This window comes from Plecotus auritus, assembly GCF_963455305.1.
Source record: "Plecotus auritus genome assembly, chromosome: 7".
Taxonomy (NCBI): domain Eukaryota; kingdom Metazoa; phylum Chordata; class Mammalia; order Chiroptera; family Vespertilionidae; genus Plecotus; species Plecotus auritus.
The window spans coordinates 53,120,419-53,140,358 of NC_137774.1; the positions used below are offsets into that span (position 1 = coordinate 53,120,419).

Genomic DNA, 19,940 nt, shown 5'->3' on the forward strand with positions numbered 1-19,940 from the left:
AACCAAGAAGAAACCCTAGCCCAAGTCCCCATGGAGGTCCAGGTGCAGCAAGGGAAGCCGTGCTCTGGGTCGAGAGGGAGAAGGCTGGTTTCAGTCAAGGCCAGGACCAACCCAGGGATGTGATGGCGGGCCTTTGAGTCCAGCCAGCCAGTGGAAAAGAACTGTGAGGCTGAAATGAATTGTTTTTGAAGACCTGAAATACTCGGCTAAAGCTGATATATCCAACCCATGTTTCCATTTTCATCTTTTATATACTAACTAGAAGCCCAGTGCACAGACTTGTGCACAGGAGGGGTCCCTCAGCTTGGCCTGTGCCCTCTTGCAATCCAGGACCCCTCGGGGGATGTCGGACTGCCTGTTTCGGCCAGATCCCCACAGGCCAGGTCAAGGGACCCCACTGGTGCACAAATTCATGCATCGGGCCTCTAGTATGCATAGATTTTTGGTTAATCTCTTCCCACCGTTCCCCCACCCCCTTCCCTCTGAGATTTATCAGTCTGTTCCATGTTTCCATGCCTGTGCATTGAGAGTCTGCCCCCTGATGGTCAGTACACATCATAGTGAACGGTTGAATGGTCAGACAGTTGCTTAAGCTTTTATATATATACTAGAGGCCTGGTGCACAAAATTCGTGCACAGGGGTATGTGTCCCTCAGCCCAACCTACACCCTCTCCAATCTGGGACCCCTCAAGGGATGTCCGACTGCCCCCGGATCGGGCCTAAACAGGCAGTAGGACATCCCTCTCACAATCCAGGACTGCTCGCCTGCCTGCCTTCCTGATTGCCCCTAAATGCTTCTGCGTGCCAGCCTGATCACCCCCTAACCACTCCCCTGCCAGCCTGATTGATGCCTAACTGCTCCCCTGCCAGCCCGATTGCCCCTAATTGCCCTCCCCTGCCGACCTGGTCACCCCTACCTGCCCTCCCCTGCCAGCCTGGTCACCCCTACCTGCCCTTCCCTGCCAGCCTGGTCACCCCTAACTGCCCTCCCCTGCAGGCCTGGTCCCCCCCAACTGCCCTCCCCTGCAGGCCTGGTCCCCCCCAACTGCCCTCCCCTGCCGACCCGGTCACCCATAACTGCCCTCCCCTGCCAGCCTCATTGCCCCTAACTTCTCTCCCCTGATGGTCTGGTTCCCCCCCAACTGCCCTCCCCTGCAGGCCTGGTCACCCCTAACTGACCTCCTCTGCAGGCCTGGTTCCCCCCAACTGCTCTCCCCTGCAGGCCTGGGTCCCCCCCAAAACTGCCCTTCCCTGCAGGCCCAGTCACCCCCAACTTCCCTCCTCTGCTGGCCTGGTCAACCCTAACTGCTCTCCCCTGCAGGCTTGATTGCCTCCAACTGCCCTCCCTTGCAGGCCTGGTTCCCCCCAACTGCTCTCCCCTGCAGGCCTGGGTCCCCCCAAAAACTGCCCTTCCCTGCAGGCCCAGTCACCCCCAACTTCCCTCCTCTGCTGGCCTGGTCACCCCTAACTGCCCTCCCCTGCAGGCTTGATCACCCCTAACTGCCCTCCCCTGCTGGCCTGATCACCCACAACTGCCCTCCCTTGCAGGCCTGGTCCCTCCCAACTGCCCTCCCCTCCTGGCCATCTTGTGGTGGCCATCTTGTGTCCACATGGTAGCAGGCATCTTTGACCACATGGGGGCAGCCATCTTGTGTGTTGGAGTGATGGTCAATTTACATATTACTCTTTTATTAGATGGGACTAGTAGATGGCACTTGAAACTTTAAGAAATAAAGTTCACCATCCATTTCTTCATCTAAAACAAGTTCTTCATTTTCTCCTCACTGGCAGATAGTTTCCCATTCTAGCAGCTTTTGAACCACATGATCAAATGCCAAGTTTTGGAGACACACGCCTGCAGACCTTCCCCCAGAGGGCCTACTGCCCAGGCACTAAGCTGCTGGCTCAGACCACATCTTCTGAGCTCAGAGCCACGATCCCAGTTTATAGATGTGAAAACAGGCTCACCGAGGCTAAATTATTGGCTTGGTGGCCCTACATTGCAGTCAGGACACAAACCCAGTCTAATCTGACTCAGATTTTGCCAAAAGGAGTCATTTACGGCTCACAAATCCCAGCTCCGCCCCTGCCTGTCCCAGCCAGAGGTCAGCTGCTCCACTTCTGCCTCAGACACATTGGCTCCTGCCAACGCTGCTTGCAGGTCCTGTGGAGCCCCATCTGGAGCGGCCACTGGGAACTGCTGCTCACAGGAAGAGGCGTCTGCTACCTTTGGTGAACAGTCCTTAAACGGCAACAAAGAGCCCGGCCTGCATGGCTCAGTGGTTGCGTGTCAACCTTTGAACCAGATTACGGTTTGACACGGTTGGAGCACATGCCTGGGTTGCGGGCTCAATCCCCAGTTGGGGACATGCAAGAGGCAGCCGATCAATGCCTCTCTCTCATCATTGATGTTTCTATCTCTCTCTCCCTCTCCCTTCCTCTTTGAAATCAATTAAAAAAAATTTTTTTAAAGGCAACAAAGAGACTCACTATTCTGTTGGAGGACACACCTAGACCCAGAGGAGAGGTGTGGGCTCCAAAGACAAGTACTTTAGCATCAGATCGCCAGCTCCATAGTGCAGAATAGTGCCCTGAGGCCCTGCCTGGGACAGCGCAGAGACGTCAGCCGTGCTGTGGGAAGCAGTAGGTGTCCCTGCCCTGGGCAGGATGCTGGAAGGGGGCCCCTCCGTCTCTGGCATCGAGTGCAGGCTCTCGTGACCTTCTGCCATTCCTCCTATCCCATTCACGCTGTGCTCCTGTGCTTTCCTTGAAGCCCATCTCCCTCCCGGCCCACACCTTGCTCCCGGTGCCCCAGGGTTCTCAGAATATCTGTGTGTGTGTGTCCAAAGCATTCCTGAAAGGTGGGCTGCAGCCTTCCTGCAGCTGCCCCGTGCCAGTCAGCGCTCTTCTGTGGAGGCAGTGAGCACAGCAGTGCCAGCAGGAAGCCAGACATGGTCCCAGGTGTAGGAAGCAAATTAAAGGCCGTGTGGAAGTGAACAAAGGAAGCATGGGCAGCCTTATTATTCCTAACAAGCAGGCCAGTCTGGCCCCCACCAAAGGGCGTTCTGTGAAAGCCCACATTCTGGTAAGTGGCCAAGCCCACTGCTGGGCACAGCTGCACGGGGACCCACCCCGCCTCCATGGAGGAGCTCATTAGCTAAGGAGACACAGAACAGCAGTCATGTGGAGGGACTCAACAAAAGGGACAGTGTGGACACTGTTACATAGTTAGAGGGGCGCGCCAGGTCCTGCCTAACAACTGCTGGCCTATTTCTGGGGCAGGGTCTTCCCTGGCTCTGCAGTCCCCAGCGGAAACCAGCCACCTTCTCACGGATGCACACACCCTGCGTAAATGCACATGGAGTTCTGTCGGCCTCATAAGGTCGTTTATCCAGGGACTTCATGTTCTGTCCAGCTCACATGCGGCATTCCTGTGTACCACAAACACTTCTGCTTTAAAGCAACGTGTATTCTTAGAAAACCTCATATTCTCTAAAATTGCACACGAATAACAGGACTTGTGTGAAAGTGGGGTTAGGATAAACCACTCAAAACCTACCAAATTCTGTAACTGGAGCACTAAGAAAATACCTTGCACCATCCAGGCGGCAGGCAGCGGGGCTGGGGTGGGCTGCCACAGGGAGTATGTCCCCGAAAGTCTAATGGCAAAACTGCAACTAGCACAGGCTGACAGGTGCCAAGGCAAGCAGATGAGAGGAATTCTGAGCCAAGCGCCCATCAGTACGATGGGCACAGCGGGCAGTGTGGCCTGTCCTGAGCGGGGCCGGCTGGGATGGGCGTCCTGAGGAGCGAGGCCCAGGGAGAGCAATGTCTTTGCCTCCTGGGTCCTGAGTGTCCAGAGGCTCCTGCCGCCCAGCCGCCACACTGCGGCGTGTCCCGTCCCGCTGAAGATGGTAAAGCCCCTCCCACCATCCCAGCTCTTTCTGCCTGGGCAGAACCCCAGATGAACCGAAGCAGTGGCCACAGTGTACCTGTTACACACGCACTGTGTCACTCACAGACCTCCTGCAGAAGCCGGCCAGCCTGTCCTGAAACACGCCCGTGCTGCACGGCGCCCCAGGGTTCCTGGCTCACCTCCCACGAGCCTGCACCTCACCCCGCACTGCTTCTTCCCGGACCTGCACGCTAATGCACAGGCCCGATCTGTTAGACAACACGCCGCTGCACCCCCAACACCGCACACTGCGCCCGGCAAGAAATGCCAACGAAGCCCAGATTCCTGAGGAGGGAACAGAACTCGGGCTTCTCAGCCACATGTGCGTGTTTAACACCCACCTGGTGGCTCTGAACAAAACGAGACGTGTGTGTGCATGTGCGTGCGTGCACGTGTGTGTGTGCGCGCGCACGCCCGCGCGCATCTTGTGCTTCAGCTTCTAGTTCAGACGAGGAGTCTGTATAAGAGGGAGGTTTTTCTATTTAGTTGCTTCCCATTTTTCAGGTTTCTTTGGAACCAAACAGGGTTTCTTTTTTTATTTTTATTATTTTTTTAAATTTCTTTATTGATTAAGGTATTACATATGTGTCCTTATTCCCCCATTACCCTCCACCTCCCATTCATGCCCCCACCCCACTGTTGTCTGTGTCCATTGATTAGGCTTATATGCATGCCTATAAGTCCTTTGGTTGATCCCTCCCCCTTACCCCCACCCTCCCCTACCTTCCCTGAGGCTTGACGTTCTGATTGATGTTTCTCTGTCTCTGGATCTATTTTTGTTCATCAGTTTATGTTGTTCATTATATTCCATAAATGAGTGAGATCATGTGATATTTATCTTCCTCTGCCTGGCTTATTTCACTTAGCATAATACTCTCCAGCTCCATCCATTTTGTTGCAAATGGTAATAACTCCTTCTTTTTTACTGCAGTATAGTATTCCATTGTGTAGATGTACCACAGTTTTTTAAAAATATGGAACGCTTCACGAATTTGTGTGTCATCCTTGCGCAGGGGCCATGCTAATCTTCTCTGTATCATTCCAATTTTAGTATATGTGCTGCCAAAGCGAGCACCAAACAGGGTTTCTTAAAAGTTGTCATGGACAGAAGAAGCAATAGAAAATTTGAACAACACTGTATCTAGTAAAGAAATAGAATACACAACCAAAAACCTTCCCACAGAGAAAACTTAAGGCCCACGTGACTTCACTAATGAATTCTATCAAACATGTAAAGAACAAATAAAACCATTCTTACACAAAGTGAGTAGATACTGTTTGGTACTACTTTTATGAAGTCCGGGTCTGGGAGTGGGAAGGTCTCACATTTACTATTTGTGGTAACTCTAAGCCACAGTTCGGGGCAGCCTGAGGGAAGGACAGTGCCTGCCTACCCACCAGACAGCCACCGGTGGTCACAGGCTGTCACTCTGAGGAGGCAGGGCCCGCAGCCGCTCTGGCTCCTGAGAGGGCCTCACCTACTCCAACACGCTCCAACGTGTGAATCCGGGGTAGACCCAGTTGGGCCTGGGCTGAGCCCACTGCCACATGGAAAGGTGGATGAAAGAGATGCCATTTGTCTTTCACAGTCACCCAAGGGCAATGGGTGAGGAGTGCCGGCGGCGCTCCCTCCAGCTCACTACGCCAACAGGAGGCAGTCTAGGCAGCGGTTGCCAACTGGTGGTCCGTGAGGTCCGAAAGGTTGGCGACCACTGGTCTAGAGCGCTCTGATAGTGACGCAACCCCCTGAGACTGAGGTGGGGCCAGGACGAGGTCTCCCCGAGTTCCCCTTTGAGGTGGTTCTTTTGGTGAGTCCCATATTTTGGTCTCATGTATCGGGAGGGACTCAGGGACAGCCCAAGACTCTGACCTCCTTCCCATGGAATAAGAGCCTTGAGAAAAAGGGCCACTGCCTGACACCAGGCCAGAGGAGGAAGGGACCTTCCATGCTGGGGTGGAAGCACATGTGCTGGTGAAAGCATCGGCTTCGCCAGGCACAGCCACTGGAGGAAGACACCAGGATGTGCCACGACAGGGTTGCTAACTGATCACGTGGTTATCGGGGCGTCTGCAGGTTCTCCCCGGAACCTCTTTTCCCTTTGTAATGAGTAGATACCTTGTGGTAGATACAGTGAGACTTTGTAAATATCTTGCTTTTCATCAAACTTTCACCAGTGGGTTTCAACACCTGTTGATCTTTCTTGCCTAAGCCAGTTATTAGTGATAGTTGTCAAATGATGCTCTGCTTAACCCTGTCATCCCTACCCATTCATTACATGGCATTCCACGCAAGCAAGAGTGCATCCAACTCGGGTTAACAGAAAGCCTCTCCTCCCGGGCACTGCAGGCTCAGAGGGGAGCTGCTCCCATGGAGTGAGCATGGTGACGGGTTGCGGTCTTGAACACCCTCTCCACCGAGAGGCCGCAGGCTGCCACCCAGAAAACAGCTTCTGTGCCAGAGAGTGAGGAAATGCTGGGAACCCTCAAACCGAGGTGCACTCATATGGCTCCCAGGGTCCAAATGTGGGCATCAAAAGGAGTAACGGGAGTGGGTTAGAACACACGGAATAAAACCAAGGTTCCATAGCCCACGCTGACGCTTAAAATGTGATTTAAAGAAGAGCAGGGAAAGCTGAGCCTTCTTTAGAGAACGCCAGTTGATGAGGGGGGAAGGGATGAGAAAACAGAAAATCTCCACTTCCCTGGCAATGACTGCCTCAGGCAGAACGGTCAACGGGGCACATGCCTGCACAGGGACAGCTGGCAGACAGCCTTCGCCCGGGCAGACGTGCCGTCCACAGCAGGCAGGCAGCACGGCCGCTTAGTGATGCACTGATATGGACACAATGTTAAACGGCGAATCTAATCACAAGGAAACAACCTGACCCAAATTAAGGGACTGCCTGTAAAACAACGTGCACTCCCCCAAAACGTCAGCATCTTGAATGAGAGAAAAAAGACTGAGGAACTATTCCAGGTTAAAGGAAACTAAAGGAATTAAATGCACACATGACTTTTTTTTTTTTTTTACTGGAACCTGGATTTTTTTTTTTTAAACATATTTTATTGATTTTTCAGAGAGGAAAGGAGAGGGATAGAGAGCTAGAAACATCGATGAGAGAGAAACATCGATCAGCTGCCTCCTGCACACCTCCTACTGGGGTTGTGCCCGCAACCAAGGTACGTGCCCTTGACCGGAATCGAACCCAGGACCTTTCAGTCCGCAGGCTGACGCTCTATCCACTGAGCCAAACCGGTTTCGGCCTGGATTTTTTTTAAAAAGTATAAACATGATTGGGATCTTTGGGGACATCTGACCACAGACTGGCTGTGCTGCTGGAAGTCCTAAGTATAACGTGAGTGTGTGTACAAGACAAAGAGAGAGCAAACAGAGCAAAATATGAACAATGTGTATATTTAAGTGAAGAGAACCTTAGTATTCATTATGTTAGTTTTACAACTTAGAAGTTGTGTGGGGAAACACTACTTCAGAATGACTCGTTCTTTCTGAAACCACAGACGCATTAGATTAGTCAAATGGGTACACATATGTGTGTGTGTGTGTGTGTGTGTGTGTGTGTGTATTTTAATAGCAGGGACATTTATAAAATGCAATGAGTGTATATGCATATATGTACACACACATACATATACTGCATTTGTTTTGTAATTTTAAAAAATGTCTTTGCTATTAAAACTAGGTTACTAATGATTCTTGAAAATGCCACATTTGGGAGCTATTTTATCCTCTGCAAGACGGCGACCTCTCCCTGCGGAACCTACCTATCGGTCCTGGTGAGCCAGTGTCCTCTCCTACCTCTTCAGTTCCTCCTACCTCTCCTCTGTCTCCTTCGGGCTCCGCATGTCCAGGCAACAAGCTCATGCATCCATATCAGAGCTAATCTCCAACAGTATACATATGCATCCCTCACACACAGACACGTGTGTGAGCACACACACACACACACACACACACACACACAGCTCTGCACACCTCACACACTAGCGTTATTAAGAAAATAGCTGCGAGTATGCAGAGAACTGCGCAGGAACCCTGGTGCCTCCCAGCAACAGTGCGGTGAAAATCGGGAAGAGTCAGCGAGTAAAGAACATTCCGGGCAGGGAGAATAGGGTGTGCAAAGGCCTGGCCTCAGGAGATCCAGGCATTAAGAGGCGTCCTGAGAAGCCAGAGCAGAGAAGCAAAGGAGAGAGGGAGCAGGATGCGTCGGAGAAGGGACGAGAGCCAGTGGAGCTGAGGCCTTCTCCTAAGGCCTGGGAACATTGGGAAAGGAAGGGGTACAATCAGGTGCTCATTGGAGAAAGACTGCTGCTCTGAACCGAATGGCTGAGAGGACAACGTGGTGCAGAGACCCGGCATCCTGGGCCCAGGAGAGGCAGAGATGGGCAGAGAGAAGCGGCTAGACGGCGGGTTTAAGAAGCGCAACCAAAAGGACCAGTTCTGTAATGTCTCAGGAAAGCTTTGTCGTTCTCTACCTTCTCTCTCTTAAAATGAGGGTTTGGCAGTGGTGTTACAATCAGCACTGAAGTTGAGAAGCATGTACAGAAAGCTGCTTTTGGAAGTTTGTGGGTGGTGGAAGCAAAACAGGCTGTAAACCAGAGAAGGTGCAGCTGAGAGAGGCCAGAGGAGCTTAAATGTGTTTAAGTGGCTACAGGAAAGAGCCGCTCAGCAGGCCCGAGCAATGGACAGTGCAGGGCTCCCCACAGGTGGGAGGACCTGGGTCCAGAGCCAAGCTGGAGGACTGACCGGCCTCAAACCCGCACACTCCACCACCTCCTGCATAGCTCAGCCATTACTGTAATGCTCGACCTGCAAGTTCCTTAAAAACAGCCTGTGAAACTCTTACCAAAGCTCCCCTTATCTTTGAGACCACAACACCCAGCTGCCCCCAAAGCTGGAGTCACCCTGGATTCTTTCTTCTCCCTCCTGCCCGACACCCAACCAAGCCAGCAAGTCCTCTTGGACCTGCCCCTGTGACCTGCCTTCCAGCCACGCACACAATGCACTCAGTGTCCATACAATGCACGCCCACCTGCAGGCTGCCAGGCACTGCAGACCGCATGCCATGTCTCTAGTCCTTGTCCACGGACTGGGGTTCCAGGGCCCCCCTTTGGTTTTCAGGATCCTTTCTATCCTGGTCTCTTGGTTGCTGTGTGGCTTTACCTGTGGCCCCTCTGCTGCAAATACCAGCCTTCCCTGGTGTAGGTGTTCAAACGTTACGTCTCAAATATCTCCAGACTCGGCCTCCTTCTCCACAGCCTCTGCCTGGCCATGCTTTCTTCCCTCCCCCGGGAGGGAATGGCCAGCCTACACACTGTCCCCTCCAACTCCTCCTGGCCACCAGAATGACTGTCTTGTAATGCAAACCTGACCACATCAAACTCCTGATTAAAATCCTACATCGGCCTGCCAGGTTCCACCTAATTGGCACTTCTCAGAAAGTCATATTTAAATGACAGTAGAAAACACAAAAGGAAATAAATTCATAACCACCCTAAAATGGAAATGGAAGGTGACATCAGCAAAACAGAGATTAATGAGTTTCTAGAAACCAGAGGCAGGCAGGGTCATGAGGATGACGCCCTAAACCAGAAGCAAGGGCGGCAGGAAGAGAGGCTGCTATCCACAGGGGCCAGGCTGCAGCCCGGAAGTGAGACGAGGAGGGGAGAGACTGCCGTGGGCCAGACTGTGGGCTGCCTCAGCCACCCCCAACGGCCCCCCTCTCCCATGGAGCGGGGCATTTGTTTCCACTGCCCGCCCTCCCAAAGCTGAAGCTTGGCACCCAGTGATGGAGGATGGGGTCGGGGGAGGGTTCTAATTGCCTACACTCCACCCCCTGAGGAATCTGAACCATGTGAGTCCAAAGAAGGTTTTCAAATTTTTTTAAATTTTAATCTAAACCAAAAAAGTAGAAATGAATGCTAAATTTTTTTTTAAAAAAAAAATAGAAGAATTGGAGGGAAAAGAAACTTTTCCAGAGGAGAATGAAAAGCTAAAGTATTAGAAAGTTATATATTAGAGAACATTTAAGAGACAAACATGAAATCAGTCAAGGAAGGGAAATATCCACCTATCTATTAAGAATCCCAGAAGGAAACAATAGAGAAAATGGAGATAAGGAAATAATCAAGAAAATATTATTTTTAAAAATTTCAGAGCCGAAGACAATGCTCAGACTGGAAAAGTCCACGGGGCAGTGCCACCCCTGATGAGGGAGGGAAGCTGGGAGTCAGTGTGAAATCTCAGAGCGCACACGGAATAATGATCCGGGGAAACCCGCCGCGAATAAGAACCGGGTACACTCCGACGTCCAGAGCAATGCCCGTCGTTCCGTTTGGGGGCCAGCGTTCTAACCACTGAGCCCACCAGCCAGGCAGCGGGTGCCTTTGGCAGGCAGACTGGGAAACCAGGGGTCGGAGATTGGTGGCTGCTTTCGCAGTTAGCCTTTTCTCTGGTTTCAATTTCTTTTCAACATGCCGGGCAGGGGGGCTGGTGAGGGGCAAGAGCTGGGACGGTCCCACTTTCCCTTTTGTGCCCTTCTGTACTTTTGAATATTTACTTCTGTGCAGAATGGTTGATTTCTGTCAAAACAAAAACAATAATCTATATATATTTTTAAACCTGCCCTGGTGCCGGGTGGCTCAGTTGGCTGGCTGGCGCCCCATGCACCAAAAGGTTGCAGTTTTGATTCCCTGGTCAGGTCACATTCAGGAGGCGGTCGATATCTCTCTGTCCCTCAAGCAATAAAAACATTCTCCAGTGAGGATTAAAAAAATAAAGTAATTAAAACAAACCCTCCTTCATGGACTTACCAGTGCCCTGTGGACAACACCCAAACTCCTCAGCAAGCGTCTGGCCCCCTCGATCTGCCTGCTCTCAGCCCTCAAACTGCCCCCCACCCCCCCCCCCGACCCCGCCAACCGCACTGCTTCTGTGCACGTGCCCCACCTCAGCTCTAATGCCCCTTCCCCCGGTTCACCCCCGACCCCAGCATCAGCCCTCAGCCCCCACCGAGTGAGAAGGCCACCCTGGAGCCTGTGAAGTCTGTTCTCAGCTTTAATTCCATAAAGAAGGGACACTTGCTATTTGCCATTAAGTTCCTGCAGCCTGTTAGCCTCAGAGACCAAGCGCAGCCTACTGATGCCCTGAGGCGAGCAGCCCTGACCTGCTCCCCGAGACCAGCTCCCCGAGACCAACGCCCAAGACCAGCCCCCCTAGACTAGCTCCCCGAGACCAACGCCCAAGACCAGCCCCCCTAGACTAGCTCCCCGAGACCAGCTCCGTCTGAGGAAAGAGGCAGGAAGAGGCCCCACACGGGTCCCTGCCAGGTTAGTCAGACTCTGACGCCTCATGCCCTCTGGCCCAGGCACAGTCTTCTTCCCTCATTTGGTCACATTACTCTTGATCTACAGTCTTCTCTGTCCTGGGTAATATTTAAAGGGTCCCCCATCATAGTTTGCTGCTCACTCCCCTACACCCAGAGGGACCACTCATTACTGGGTGTTTTCAGCTGACCACGGTGCTTGGAGCCAGCCCTGCCGGCCTGTGACCTGGGCTGACCCTAACTCCCCGAGCCGGCTTCCTGGTCTGTGGAGCAATAGGGAAGTATCTGCCCCCATAAGGTTGGCCGAGATGATGCACGGGGATTCCTGGCACACAGAAAAGGCTGCAAGAGTGGCTGCAGTTCTCGATATTCACAGCTCTAATGTCCAGAGTAGCCGAGGGCATAGCTCCTCGTACCTGTCCCCGCAACTGTGATCACAGCTGATGGATCAAAACCAGGGCTTCATGGAGCCTGGGCCCTGCCATGCCAGCGGGGCATGCCCACGAGGCAGGAGGCCGGCGTGGCCCGGCAGAGGCGGCAGTGCGGAGTGCTACCTCAAAGTGTTAACTTCTGTCCTTTACACACGCTTACTCCCCAGAACGGGTGGGGACCCTGCTGAGGCCCAGGCCGGCTCCCCCTGCCGGTGCTGCGAGGCGGCTGGCCGCCCTTCCAAGCGCACAGAGCAGTGTGGGCAGCACCAGGTCAGCAGGGCAGCAGGTCACAGCCCTGGACAGGCCACGGTGGGTGGGCCTCCTTCCACAGCCACCCGGGAGCCGAGGGCGCTCCCAGGCTCCACCTCCATCTCGTCCCTGCCCCGCCGCTCCCGGCCTGCAGGGGTTCCCTTCAGCACCACAGACATGGGCTCGGCCACGCCAGGCAGCACCTGCTGCTGGTTTCCTGGGTGCACCGCTGGCAGGTGGGGCTGAAAGGCCTGCATGGGCCAACGGGGGCAAATAACACAGAGGCACAGCCCCTCCCTCCTCCCGGTCCCCGGGACTTTTTCTCCAGCCCTAAGAGCCAGGATAGCCAAGGACTGTGCCTGGGAACCAGGAGCAGGGCCCCCCAGGGCAGGGCCCGCGGCTGCCCAGGACCTGCAGCGCTGAGGCCTGCTGGCCTTCCTACGGCTGCTCTGCCCCACTCTCCTCAGGCCTGTGAGGGCTCCCCTCTTTTCTCCCCTTATTGGACTCATTGGACCATCCTCTTCTAACATCCTTTTACCAGAGAGCTCCCTCCTGTTCCTGGGATCTGCCATCTTGGGCCCTCCCTCCCCAAGTCTGTTTTTGCATATTCTCCCCACACGCTCCCCCGAGGCATGACACACCACAACACCCTCTTCACGCATGTATTCATCTAAAATGTGGGTCCCTACCCCATGCCTGGCATCATGCCTTCCCTCAGAGCTCACACTCCACTGAAAGAGACCACAGCCTGGCCAAGACTTGGGTTAAGGATAGAGGCAGCGGCAGGGAAGCCTCTGGGTGGGGAGTGAGGAAGGCAGCAAAGCTGGGCTGGCACAGGGACCTGGCCAGTGCCCTGTGGTGGTGAGTGAGGTGCGGAGGGTACGATGGGCTACAGAAGCCAGAGCCTTCGGGCCCTAAGGCCAGAGCGGACCCTGGGGTTTCACAGGTGCCAGCGCACAGCTTTAAGCAGGGGAGTGACTGGTCTGGCATTTTCCAGTCATTCTCTCAGGCAGCAGTGTAGAGAATGGTTGTAGGGGAGCGAGAGGTGATGGGGGGGCCCATGGGAACCCAGCAGGAGCTGATCGAGAGCTGCTAAAAGGACATGCGCGATGATATCTGAGACGTGGTCATTCAGATCGACCAAAAAGGGGTCATTGCAGGGGTGACCCCCAATTCCTGCCCACTCTGATGGCGCCCACTGGACTGGACCCTCTGCCAGGAACATCAGGAACTGTATGGACTTAACTGTTTGCAGACACCCTCACTCTGAAGGCCGAGGGCAGTGCCTGCTCTGGCAGACCCTCCTCCTTTCCAGGTCCAGCCGAAGCTGCCATCTGTGCCTAGCACCACCTTAGGCTCCCCTGCCCTCTTGCTCTGTCATCTTCACTGTTAGTAATGCTGTGGCCCTGAGCTGGGCACAGGCCGCACTCGGAGCTCAGGGCACAGACGCCTTCCGAGCCCATGGAACAGGTGAGACCTAGGGCACGTCCAAGGGCTGGTTTTGCCCCAACTGCCTGGAACTACCTTTATAGGAGAGACACCTCCTCCCAAACAGGCACTTCCAGCTCTACGCCCATCTGCGGCCTCTCTGCCCCGCTCTCCTCTGGCCTGTGAGGGCTAGCACTCCCCCCATCTGAGTGCCAGGCCCGAAGGTGGGCCTTGGAGCCACGTGAGAGCTGGGCCCCGGCCCCAGCAATAAAGTGAAGGAGAGCCCCACGTCTTCCTGACTCCAAGAGGGTTTCAAACTTGGCGGGGCCAGAAGTCCCCAGTTAAAGTTGCTGACCCAGTAATCACCCCACCCCCGAGTCAGCAGGGCCTGGTGGGGCCTGTAATCTGCATGTTAGCCCGCTCACAGGGCCATGGTTCTCAGAAGCAGGAAGTGCGGAAACTGCTGAGGGACAAAGCCTGCCCTAGGCACCAGCCCCCAGGGGCCCAGGAGCCCTGAGAACACAATACCTCTCCAACCACAGGTGGGGTGGGTGCTGGGGACCGGTCAGATGCCCAGGCCCTCCCGGGACAGGGAGTGGGGCTGCCTGCATGGACCTCTTCCACACTAAACTCATGTGGGAGGCCAGCAGGGCGGCAGGATGACTCTCCACTAAGCACTCTGCCCTTAGCAAATGCAAAGAAGTTAGGGCCAGTGATTCAGTCTTTCCCCTTAACACACCCACTCCATTTCTTTCAAGTCTCCGCCCAGCACAAACCAGGACAAGAACTAACAGATGGAACTTCCTGCTCCACAGGGCACAGGGGATTCTTCCAGGAACTCCCAGGAACTTTAGCAGGGCCTCTTTGGACCTCTGCCAGGGGCATGCCCAAGGGGCTTCCATCATGTGAGCAGCTTGGGGTGGCACCTGCTGGATGCAAACAGGCCAAAAGGCCATCAAGTAACCAACATGCGGACCGAGAGGCAGGAAGGGACCCGAGAGAAGAGTGTGCCATGCCGCTCGTTACCTTGGCGATCCCTGGGCTGTCACGGGACGGGACACAGGAGGCCTCCTGGCTGGTCAAGGGCAGCAGCACAGGGAAAGCCCAGACACGCAGGTCAGGCTCCCAGCCTGGCAGAGTGGGAGGTTCCTGTTCAGGCGGGGACCCAAGCAAGACCAACCCACAAGGAAAGGCTCAACATGCGGTGCTGGGAAGGCCCCGTCAAGTCCCACAAACACATTTCTCCTCCAGCCACCCATCTACTGCGAATACGATCGGCTTCTGGAAGCAGCAGGAGGCTTTTAGCCCATATCCCAGACACTGCTGCTGCTCATAGCCCCACAGCCTGCTGGCACCGCCAGGCACAGTGCCGGCTCTGAGTGTAAGTCCTGCTCTGACGCTCATTCCAAATGCACCCTCCTAAGCAAGATCCTCACCTACAAGATGCAGGTCACAGTACCTACCTTCTGGAATTACTGGCAGTCAAAGGATATATGTTTAATATAAACCGCCGCACAGAGCTGGCACTCAAATTAATTCCTTCCCTCCCTTCCTGCTCCTGTGGCAGTTTCTTGTCTCAGCCCCAAACCCAAAGAGATCCCAAGCTCACCCAACTCAGACATGCCAAAGGGGCCCAAAGGCTGAGCATAAAGATTTCCAACGAGCCTTGCGGCTCCCAGACACACCTGCTCAGGAGCTCAACTCCGAATTCATTGTTCAGCTGCAGCTGGGGCTCGGCTCCCGGGCCGGCGGCTCCATCCCCTGAATCCTACATTTTCTCAGTGCGGGAGAAAGAGCCTGCCGGGACCGGGCAGCGGGGATAAAGAAGGTCACACACGCGCATGAGGTCCTTTAAAAAACATGCGGAGGTGACTTGAGTCACCATGAAGCATGGAGGGACACATGTCCTAGCACTCCCCCCACTTAAGCCCACCTTCCCGCCCAGCCCGGCCTCGGGCGCCACCAGGTACATTCTGAAGCTGGGTCGTGAGTAGTGTCCATTCTGACCACGAAAGTCCCAGCGCTCAAAGTTGCCCTGGAAACTGCCCGGGTTCCGAATCCCCAGCACTCACAGGGCCGCGTCTCCCCGCAAAGAGGGAGATGCGATCAGCAAACCTCCCGCTCCTGGGCTTCCACCCGCCCGCGGAAGTAGCGCCTTTCCCGGAGTTTCCACGACAGGCCGGGCTCCGGGGAACACACTCACCGGCACCCTTATAGGTGTCCCTACATAGATCTCCGTGCATCCGGGGAAGCAAGGCCTCTAGGGCCCGGCCCGGGACACCGAGAGGGTCTGGGCAGCCCATGCACGAGTCTCGGGTGGTGGCCGCTGTCTTCCAGGGCGGGAACCGGCTCAGAGCGCCCCGCGCGCCGGTCTGGCCCGTTCGCGAGGCCAGGAACCCGGCCCCGGGACGGGCGGGCGCTGGCGGGGCTTAGGCTGGGCTCGGGGCCGCCGTGCGCCTCACCTGAGCGGGACGCGGATGGCCAGGTACCGGTCCACGGCCACGGCCAGGAGGCTGAAGATGGAACTCTGCGTGAGCACCAGCACGAAGCAGGCGAGGAAGAGGCAGCTGTAGAAGTCGGTGCAGAAGCCCAGGCTGATGGTGATGGCAAAGGGGATGGCGAACAGCCCCACGGCCACGTCGGCTGCCGCCAGGGACACCAGGAAGTAGTTGGTGGGCGTCTGCAGCGCGCTCGACGTGCCCACCGCGGCGCACACCAGCACGTTGCCCGCCACCGACAGCGCGGCGATGGCCAGCTCGAGCGCCACGTACAGCGCGTCCTGCGCCTCCAGCGGCATCGCTACCCGGGCCGCGCCGAGTGCGGGGGAGCCGCGTGCGCCCCGCCGGGCATGGCCCGAGCGCTGGGACCGCACGTCCGCCCGCCGCGTCTGAGGCGCTGGTGTTGGGTGCTTCGGGACCGGACCAAGAGGGCGGGACCGTGGAGAGGCGGTGACGCCCATTGGCCGCTGTACCCGCCCGTCTCGGGCCCCGCGGAGCACCGCCTCTCCGTCCCCCCCCCCCCCCCCCCCCACACACACACCGAGGTCTGCGCCCACGCGGTGCCGCGGCGGTGAGCCACGGTCCGTGGTGACAGCATCTGACAAAGTCAAGTTCCCCAATTTTCCCTAATGCTGCCTCTCGGTGGGTGTGTCCCGAGCTGTAGCACTGCTTCCGCCAGGGCGCTCGGAGCCGGCCGCTCAGGGCATGGAGAGGGCTACGGGGACGCGCGCCCGCCGCACCAGCCCGCTGCCAGCAGCCCCCAAGCCACTCCACCGACGGCGGGGTGTCCAGGACCTGAAGCCTTTGGAGGCTTCCCTACCCGAACCCCGCGTTCCCCATTGGACAGGCAGGGGCTCGCCTTGCTGCCCGGATGAGATGCCTCAGGGAGGGCACGGAGGTGCCCGAACTCGCAGGCAGCTACGAGACCCACGCTCAGCCCCGATGGCGAGGAAGGCTCTGCGGGCTGCAGCTCTGCGCCGCACCCACCCCTGCACCCGGCGCCGGCCTTCCCCCCTCTGCCGGGCGCCTCCAGCTCTGCCTTCTCACCTGGCGACATGGTCCACAACCTTCATTCCTCACCCCCCTTCCCTAAAGTGCCACTGTTCTTCAGGCGCTCTCTTTAACCTTCACACACTCAGGCTCCCAAGGCCTCACACGCGGCCCTTACACCGTATCTCCCCTGCCGCCCTGAGCACCTCCTGAGGGCCAGACCCGAGCATCTCACTGCCCACAACTTTCGGACTCCACCAGGAGACCCCGAGGCCCCCCAAAGCCAGTTCGTCCAAAAACAAGCTCATTTTCAACTCTCCTCAGACCTGTGTGCTCTCCTTCAGACACTCAGCTATTGATCCTACTTCCCACCCCCCAACCCCCCACTCCCCAGGAAGGGCGCCTACACCCTCCTCCTGCATCCTTCCCGGGCACTCCTAGGGTAGTAGTGCTGCCAATTCTGCTTCCAGAGCTTGGCTCTTCTCCACCCCCAAGTCAGGCCCAGGTGGATCCTTCCTCGCAGTCTACTCCCATCGCCCCTCCCTCTGCTCTCCCTCTGTCTCCACGCAATGCTCCATCAATCTTCCCTAGTCCTCCCCAACTTCATCATTCTAGGACACGCTGGCTGTGCCATCCCCTCACCCAAAAGCCTTTGCTAGCAGTCACCAGACAAGGTAGTTAAGAAGGCTATCAGGCAATCGGTAAAGATGCTTGCAAAATAATGTGAAGCAAAAAGTAAAACATGGAGGTAACTGCTAAAGGATGGAGGATTTCTTTTGGGGGCAACAAAGATATTCTAAATGTGATGGTTGCACAGCTCTGTAATCTAAAAAAAGTACTTAATTATACACTGTAAACAAGTGGATTGTATGTCACATGAATTACATCTCAGTCTAGCTGTAATAACAAAACCCCTCAGCCTCCAGCAGGCGGGAACAGGAATGTCTGTCTATGTAACAACAAGGCAGCAACATCTCCAAAGCCGGCACAGTGGAGGTCCTGGCTGGGTGAGATTATACAGCGGATTGTTGTCTCCATGTTCCATGTGGTTTTTTACTTCTATAATAACAAAACTTGATTTTATGTTAAAATATTGAAGAACCCACAGATTCCACACTGAGTTCGGACATCACCTTCTCCCCCACCCATGTTCCCACAGCACTTAACATAAACTACTGTCACTATGTGTGTGGTAAACTGGAACCACAGAGGGACCAACAGACACCAAGCACTTGTTTGGAGTTGGTGGAAGGTGAAAGAGTTACAGGGCTTCCTAGGGAGGAAGCAGAGTGGGAAAGACTTAGCAGTGGGAGGTATTGGGTAGGGAGCCATGCTGGGTGAAGGCTGGACAAGAGGCTTGGGCAGGCACAGCCACACCCGGGAGAGCAGAGAAGGGAAGGTCTGCAGGGCAGGCTTCAACCGCTAGGCTGGAGTGTTGAGTGGTTGCTGGAGGCACAGGGCACAGCCCAGGGAGGTCTCTGAGCAGGTGATGATGGATCTGAGCATTACCTGGCAGTGTGGCTGCAAGTTGGCAGAGGGAGAGGAGGCAGCAGGATGGAAGCCAGCAGGTTGTTGTGAGTGCTTCCCGCATACCTGCAGCCTTTAGGCCCTGGGCTCAGCTCCACAATTTTCTGTGCCTGGAATTCCCGGTTCCCCTTATCAGAGCTCATCCTCCTTGAGGAAACCAAATTACCTGAGTAGAAAGGGTCCCCATTACGAACCTGTGCCCATGCAGCCCACTGAGTCCCTTGTGACTGACCCCTGGACAGCCATCAGCAGAGCCTCCCTCCTCTCCTCCTCTCCCCAGCCCAGCCCACACCTAGCACAGGGCTCTTTTACTCACACGACCACCTTCCCCTCTCCATCAAGTTTATGTGAAACAAATTGTGTTACCCTGACCTCATCTATCGCAAGTCTGGAACTCACACTGGGATTTAAACTGGACTCACAGAAGCCAGGGAGGTGGCAGTAATGGTAACAGGCAATTATTGTTGAGGAAACACAAGAAGAAAAGGTGGAGTCTGGAGGGAGTCATGAGCTTTAGTATTAAAAGCAACTGGGGTGTGAACAGATCCCAGGTCTCAGGAATAGAGGACCCAGATTCCTAACTCTGAGGTTTACCTGGGACAAGTTAATTAATCGTGCATAAGACAGAATAACAAACTAACTGTACAAGGGTCACACTGAAAAGAGGCCGAGGAACCATCTACCATGTAACCTCTGACAGTGACTGAGAGCATCTGGTTGAATTAGGTTAGAGCCCTGGAAACCTGAGTGGGTCTTTAATTGGTGAAAGTGGAAGGGAAAATTTTGTGGCCCTCTGAGGACCCTCTGTGGACCTCTTGCAGATGGCTGGCACCCACCCTGTCATCTCCCACTCCTGCTCCATCTTGCCTCAGCTGCCAGAGCAGAATCCAGGTGGCATCCAGATGGCAAGGCAGTACTCAGAGACATTGTCAAAGACCCAAGATCTCTCTGTCTTGGCTCTGCTGTCTTCAATCGTAAGCTTATTGTCTCATGGTCACAAAAAGTTTGCCACAGATGCAAGCATTACTTCCTCAAGCAACCACAGTGAACGCAGAAGTGGGCTAGCTTCTACCATCGTTTACCATCATTTGTCCTGGATCACATGCTACTCTACACTGAATGTGAGCATGGGGAATGGAATCATGCCTGGGTCAGACCAAACATGCCTGCCCCAAATACATTGTCATCTAAATAATCTTGTGGTTCTGCAAACTAAACAGGAAGGGAGGACAATGCACATTATCTTTCACTGTCTGTGTGACTGTCAGAGGGAATTTTCCACTTATAATCTGTGTCCCAGGCCTCACTGGTTTGTACATAAAAATTGTTTCTTGGGGATTAAAAATGGTGGCAGAGTATGTGGAAGCTAACTGATACTCTCCCAGCACCAAACTGGAAATACAACTAAAATACAGAAAAACCACCCTGAAAATTCAACTGAAGACTAGCTGGAGAGAACCCTGATAACCAAGGATGGAAAGTGGAGACCACATAGAGACTGGTAGGAGGGAGGAGGCG

General features: G+C 55.0%; 1 protein-coding gene across 1 annotated transcript in view; it reads right to left on the reverse strand.

Annotated features, from left to right (window-relative positions):
* The window catches only part of ADORA2B (adenosine A2b receptor), a 26,093-nt gene extending 9,803 nt beyond the window's left edge, over positions 1-16,290 (reverse strand). Inside the window, exon 1 of the mRNA XM_080677133.1 lies at positions 15,870-16,290. Coding sequence (XP_080533259.1) covers positions 15,870-16,204 — 335 coding nt within the window. The 5' untranslated portion in view covers positions 16,205-16,290. The remainder of the gene's footprint in view (positions 1-15,869) is intronic.
* Positions 16,291-19,940: the final 3,650 nt, after the last annotated feature.